Genomic DNA, 7329 nt, shown 5'->3' on the forward strand with positions numbered 1-7329 from the left:
AGAAATAATTAAAATGCAAGGTGGAAAAGAAATGAATATATGGTTTTACATTTTGAACATAGCTACAAGTTTATTTTTACAGGTTTTTTTATGTGATGCTGGGCTGAAAATATGCTTTTTGTTCTTTTCAGTATTAGACTTGATTCTAGCAGCAAACGGTGCACACCCATTAAAGAAGAAAAACACCTCCCTCTCAAAGCAGCAAACGCTTTTCATCTAACGGGAAAGAGCAATCCTGCAATATACTAGCAACGAGAAGCAACCCGCAAACACGCTGGATTCTTTACACTTCCTGTCCCTGGTGACCTTGAAGCCGAGGGCACAGGAAAGACCGAAAAACCCTTGTCCTACGAATGCCTGTAAAAGTCATTATGATTATAACTAAAGGCGCGGGGGTAATAGTTACTTTTATAACCACTTTTCTAACTATAAAGATACTTAATAAATCACCCAACCCCCAAGAAACTTGGGTCTGCTAGATATCTTTGTTACATGTGACATGTTAAAAAAACAGGCAGCACTAAGGATTCACAGGGCGGAGAATGAGAGCTATCCCTCCCAGCCGTGAACTTTGTAGTCACTCCCACGTGGTCTAGATACTTCTAGAAGTGGCGCAGCGTGAGTTTTCATCTGTATTGCAGTACGTTCTGTGGGTCACATTCTTCAGCCATTCGTTATCCTTCTAAGCCGCCATGCTGAATGCGAGTAGAACTGTTAGCCGCCTGGTGGCATGCTTACCACGAAGCGGAGCCTACACGGTAAAGTATTTTTCTTTGATTTAGCGTACAGTGTATGTGTATGTGAATGTGATACGTCATTACACTGCCTTTCACTATCTCTGCAGCGAGGCCTGTGTGACATTGGAAGGATGGTTTCCACAACCTTGAATTTTGCTTCATTCAGTGTCACCAGCATTCTAGTTTAATTCCTTGTGCGCATGGCTGTCATGTTTAGGTGAAATGTATGCCAAATAAATGAGGCACGGATTTATACTTGTAGTATGCTATCTAGGGTAAGGTAAGAAAAGTTGAGTGATCAGTGTATGAATGGGTCACGTGCTTTGTAGCCGGCAAGGTTACAGTAAACGTCATAGGATTGCACCATCCTCCAATATGGAGGATGACGACAAGCTGAGCAGTTTGAGGTCGTTTTACACTACCGTTATACTGTCCATACACTATACCAGGCCCCCCCCCCCTTGTTTTATGTTTATTTTTTTACCCTGTAACGAACCCTTGGTTTGAGATCTGGAGGAAACCCTGACATTTTTTAGCTCTACCAATGATTTTTTTTAGAAATGGCATTGTTGAATAGAATACCGTATTTAACCACTTTAGCCCCGGAAGGACTTGCCTCCTTAACCACTTCAATACAGGGCACTTATACACCTTCCTGCCCAGACCAATTTCCAGCTTTCAGAGCTGTCGCAGTTTGAATGACAATTACGCGGTCATGCTGCACTATACCCAAACTACATTTTTATCATTTTGTTCCCACAAATAGAGCTTTCTTTTGGTGGTATTTGATCACCTCTGCGGTTTTTATTCTTTGCTAAACAAATAAAAAAAAAAAAAAAAAACGAACATTTTGAAAAGTTTTTTTTTTTTGTTTCTGTTAAAAAAATTTGTAAATGAGTAAGTTTTCTCTTTCACTGATGGGCACTAATGAGTGGGCACTGGTAGGCAGCACTGATATGCAGCATTGATAGGCGGCACTGAAAGGCTACAAAGATGGGTTCTTATGGGTGGCACTGATAGGCATCCCTCGTGGCAGTGGTAGGCATTGAGTGGGCACCGGCAGCTGCCTGGGCACAGATTTGTATTTCCCTGGGGGTCTAGGGGCATACCTGGTGGTCCAGTGTGGATGGCTTCCCTGGTGGTCCTGGGTGGGATCCAAGGGGGGGACTGTGCTGATAAACAATCAGCACAGACCCCCCCTGTCAGGAGAGCAGCCGATCGGCTCTCCTCTACTCGCATCTGTCAGACGCGAGTGAGGAAAAGCTGATCACCGGCTCTTCCTATTTACACCGTGATCAGCCGTGATTGGACATGGCTGATCACGTGGTAAAGAGTCTGTCAGACTCTTTACCTAGATCCCTGTTGAAGGGTGTCAGACTGACACCCCGCAACAACGATCGCTGCGATGTGCGCCCCCGGGGACCCGCAGCAGCTCAATATCCTGCGGACGTCATATGACGCCCAGTCAGGATATTGAAACCACTTTGCAGCCGTCGTTCTGCTATATGGCGGGCGGCAAGTGGTTAAAGCAGAGTTTCACCCAAAAGTGTAACTTCCACTCATTTTGTCTCCTCCGCCCCCTCCGGTGCCACAATTGGGGATCAGGATACCTGTTCCCACTTCCAGGAGTCCGGGCCACGGCCCGTGACATCATCGCGGGGCTCCCTCCTCCTCACCCTGTCGCCGGACCAGTAGGAGAGGAGCGTGGCCTCGCGCAAGCGGGTGAATGGCGGCGGCAGCACCTGACAGCTGATGGAAACAGCTGCAGTGCCGACATCACGGGACTCCAGGATAGGTAAGTGTCCTATTAAAAGCCAGCAGCTGCAGTATGTGTAGCTGCTGGCTTTTAATATGTGTAGCTGCTGGCTTTTATTTTTTGGGCGGAACACCACTTTAATGACCAGGCCATTTTTTTGCGATACATTTGTTTGCGCAAAACTTATCGCGTCTACAAACTATGGGATCTATATATTTAGCGGGACTGCGACATTTGCGGCGGACAAATCTGACCCCAAATGACACTTTTTGTTGACCAGTGACATTTATATTGATCAGTGCTATAAAAATGCACTGATCAATGTAAAAATGACACTGGCAGGGAAGGGGTTGGGTGTGTTCCCTCTGGGTGGGATGAGCTGGGAGGGACATGACGGAGATCACTGTTCCCGATCACTGGGAACAGTAGATCTGTCATGTCGTTTGACAGAACTGGGACAGTTCCCCGTTCTGCCTCTCCCCCACCGCGATTTGCGGGTCACCGGCGAACAGTCCGCCTCGACCCATGTGCATACAGTGAGCGCGAGCCGGTGCGCAATTGCGCTTGCGCAGGAGAGCCGACCTGCTGCCGTCGTCGTATAACGACGGCGGCTGGTTGGCAAGTGGTTAAAAGGCACAGCTTGCCGACCGTATAACTTGCATATACGGCAGCATGGCGCGCATGTGAGCTGCTAGCAACCTGCTTTCGCTGTGCTTATACACAGCGGGAGCTGATCTGAGGGTACGGCGGACTTTATGTCCGTACAAGTACTGGCTAGGCTTTGGTCGCCCCTGATGTTAATCCCTTCCCAGCCAGTGTCGTACAGCGACAGTGCATATTTTTAGCATTGATCACTGTATTAGTGTTACTGGTCCCCAAAAAGTGTCAGTGTACGATTTGTCTGCCACAATATCGTGGCAGACAAGTTGCTGATTGCTGCCATTACTAGTACCTTGCCCCCATCTTTAATAAGGGGGCCCCCAGATCCTGGCCCTCCACCCTATGTGAATGAGTATGGGGTACATGGTACCCCTACCCGTTCACCTAGGAAAATAAAGTGTTAATAAAAAAAACACACCACACAGGTTTTAAAAGAAATTTATTAGGCAGCTCCGGGGGGGGGGGGGGGGTCTCTTCCGACTTCGGGGGTCTTCTTCCGACTTCTTCTCCCGGGCCCCTCCGCTATCTTCTTCCAGCTCTCTTGCTTGCAGGGGCCCGGTCTGCTGCCGCTGTCCGTTTCTTCTCCCGTATCTTCTGCCGGACTCCCCCCGCTATCTTCTTCCAGCTCTATTGCTAGCGGGGGACCCGGTTTGCTGCACTTTCTTCGTTTCTTCGTTTCTTCGTTTCTTCGTTTCTTCGTTTCTTCGTTTCTTCGTTTCTTCGTTTCTTCGTTTCTTCGTTTCTTCGTTTCTTCGTTTCTTCGTTTCTTCGTTTCTTCTTTTCTTGACACGACGCTCTCTCCTGCTGGAATGGTGTGTCTGAGCTGCGGAGCCATTTATATAGGCGGTGACGTCACAGTCCCAGCATGCGCAGGGACTCTGGGGTCACGCCCCCTTATGACGCCAGAGTCCCTGCGCATGGTGGGACTGTGACGTCACAAGGGGGCGGGGTCATCTCGGCGCTGGCTCCTGCGACGAGTCTCGTAGGTGTCAAATCTCGCAGAGAAAAGCGGCGAGATTGACACAATATCGCGGTCACCTACAGTAGAGTCTTCTATAGTGTTGGCAAAACAATATCGTATGAAGACTGACCTAAACAATCCATTTAATCCGTTTAGCAAGTCAGGCAGGCCCTTGAAGTACATAGTTGACTGCAGAGCTAAAGAAGATTGTACAGCTTGTATTCATGTATGCTTTAGCTTCCAGCTTTAGCCTGGTGTGTTTAAAATTGTCTACACGTGGATTGAAATTCATCCTGTTCAGCAGGGACCAGCAGATTTCGATCTGTTTATGGGCATCTGCTGATCGACTTCTGTACAACCAGCCTGTTGGAAGATTTTTGCAGGATCAGAGCTGCTGGCAGTGCTGATCAGTGTATTCTGACAGCAGGAAAGGCTCCCCGTCAGAATACAATACTTCATTTGGAATGATCCCTCCATCCACATAGTGTGTGGATGGGGGAATAGACACTTTTTTTTTTTTTTTTTCTATTCATCCCAGTGGTTGAACAAAAAGTGATTCATCTACGGTCTTAAAGGGGTTGTAAAGTCAGAAGGTTTTTTATCTTAATGCATTCTATACATTAAAGAGGAAGTAAACTTCCCCTGCAGACATTTGCCTATAGCTAAGGCTATAAGGCTTACCTATAGGTAGTGTAAATATCTCCTAAACATGCACTGTTTAGGAGATATTTACATTACATGCAGCCAGTGATATCACTGGCGCATGCGCCCTGAAGGAATGGATGCTATTACTTCTGAGCCCTGTGCCGTGAAGGGCGGCTCCCGCACGCATGCGCACAAGTGGAGTCATTGCGGCTCTGGCCAATCACAGCCGGAGCCTGCAAACCCAGAAGAAACTCAAGGGAAAATGTCAGCTGTCTCAGCGGTATGAGGGCGCTGCTGGAAGGCTTAGTTCTAAGGTAAGCATTTTATAATGCGCTAGTATGCGATGCATACTAGCTTATTATGCCTTTTGTCTTGCAGGTTTACAACCTCTTTAACCACTTCAGCCCCGGAAGGATTTACCCCCTTCCTGACCAGAGCACTTTTTACAATTTGGCACTGCGTCGCTTTAACTGCTAATTGCGCGGTCATGCAATGCTGTACTGAAACAAAAAATGCGTCCTTTTCTTCCCACAAATAGAGCTTTCTTTTGATGGTATTTGATCACCTCTGCGGTTTCTATTTTTTTGTGGTGTAAATGGAAAATGTCCGAAAATTTTGAAAAAAAAAAAAAATATTTTCTACTTTTTGTTATAAAAAAAATCCAATAAACTCAATTTTAGTCATATAATTAGGCCAAAATGTATTTGGCCACATGTCCTTGGTAAAAAAAAAATGTCAATAAGCGTATATTTATTGGTTTGCGCAAAAGTTATAGCGTCTACAAACTAGGGTACATTTTCTGGAATTTACACAGCTTTTAGTTTGACTGCCTATGTCATTTCTTGAGGTGCTAAAATGGCAGGGCAGTACAACCCCCCCCCCCCTCTACCAAATGACCCCATTTTGGAAAGTAGACAACCCAAGGAAATTGCTGAGAGGTGTGTTGAGTCCATTGAATATTAATTTTTTTGTCCCAAGTGATTGAATAATGACACAAAAAAAAAATACTAAAAGTTGTCACTAAATGCTCACACAGGCCATTTGCATATGTGGAATTGCACCCCAAAATACATTTAACTGCTTCTCCTGAGTATGGGGATACCACATGTGTGGGACTTTTTGGGAGCCTAGCCGCGTACGGGGCCCCGAAAATCAATCACCGTCTTCAGGATTTCTAAGTGTGTAAATTTTTGATTTCACTCCTCACTACCTATCACAGTTTTGAAGGCCATAAAATGCCAAGATAGCACAACCCCCCCCCATGACCCAATTTTGGAAAGTAGACACCCCAAGCTATTTGCTGAGAGGCATGGTGAGTATTTTGCAGCTCTCATTTGTTTTTGAAAATGAAGAAAGACAAGAAAAAACATTATTTTTTTTTTTTTTCAAAACTTTGTGACAAAAAGTGAAGTCTGCAAAATACTCACTATACCTCTCAGGAAATAGCTTGGGGTGTCTACTTTCCAAAATATGGTCATTTGGGCGGGTTTTGTGCCACCTGGGCATTCCATGGCCTCCAAAACTGTGATAGGCAGTGAAGAGTGAAATAAAAAATTTACGCCCTTAGCCTGAAGGCGGTGCTTGGTTTTCGGGGTCCCGTACGCGGCTAGGCTCCCAAAAAGTCTCACACGTGGTATCCCCGTACTCAGGTGAAACAGAATGTATTTTGGGGTGTAATTTCACATATTCCCATGGCATGTGTGAGCAATATATCATTTAGTGACAAGTGTGCAAAAAAAAAAAATTTGTCTTTTTCCCGCAACTTGTGTCACAATCTAACATATTCCATGGACTCGACATGCCTCTCAGCAAATAGCTTGGGGTGTCTACTTTCCAAAATGGGGTCATTTGGGGGGGTTTGAACTGTCCTGGCATTTTATGCACAACATTTAGAAGCTTATGTCACATATCGCCCACTCTTCTAACCACTTGAAGACAAAGCCCTTTCTGACACTTTTTGTTTACATGAAAAAATTACTTTGAACCCCCAAACATTATATATTTTTTTTTTAAAGCAAATGCCCTACAGATTAAATTGGTGGGTGTTTCCTTTTTTTTTTTTTTTTTTTTTTCGCATTTTTTGGGGGTAAAAACACTTTTTTAAAATTTGAATGCACTAAAACACACTATATTGCCCAAATGTTTGATGAAATAAAAAAGATGATCTTAGGCCGAGTACATGGATACCAAACGTGCAGTGGCGACAAATGTAATCCATTTTTAAAAGCCTTTACAGGTTACCACTTTAGATTTACAGAGGAGGTCTACTGCTAAAATTACTGCCCTCGATCTGACCTTCGCGGTGATACCTCACATGCATGGTGCAATTGCTGTTTACATTTGACGCCAGACCGACGCTTGCGTTCGCCTTTGCGCGAGAGCAGGGGGGACAGGGGTGTTTTTTTTTTTTTTTTTTTTTTTTTTTTTTTTTTTATGCAGCCTGTGGGCTGAACGAAAAAAAGAGATTGATCGGTGGGTTTGCCCACCATTAGAATACCTCCCCTCTTCCACCCACTTCTAATGATGGGCATACATGCACCATTTATATATGCCGAAGCATGGGGGCATCC

General features: G+C 45.2%; 1 protein-coding gene across 1 annotated transcript in view; it reads left to right on the forward strand.

Moving 5' to 3' along the window:
• Positions 1 to 553: 553 nt before the first annotated feature.
• HSPA9 (heat shock protein family A (Hsp70) member 9) overlaps positions 554 to 7329 on the forward strand; it is a gene marked incomplete in the record, with an annotated part of 514139 nt that continues 507363 nt past the window's right edge. The window contains 1 exon segment of the mRNA XM_073620776.1: positions 554 to 758. Within this exon segment, the coding sequence (XP_073476877.1) occupies positions 693 to 758 (66 nt within the window).

Source organism: Aquarana catesbeiana, linkage group LG03 (assembly GCF_042186555.1).
Source record: "Aquarana catesbeiana isolate 2022-GZ linkage group LG03, ASM4218655v1, whole genome shotgun sequence".
NCBI classification, from domain to species: domain Eukaryota; kingdom Metazoa; phylum Chordata; class Amphibia; order Anura; family Ranidae; genus Aquarana; species Aquarana catesbeiana.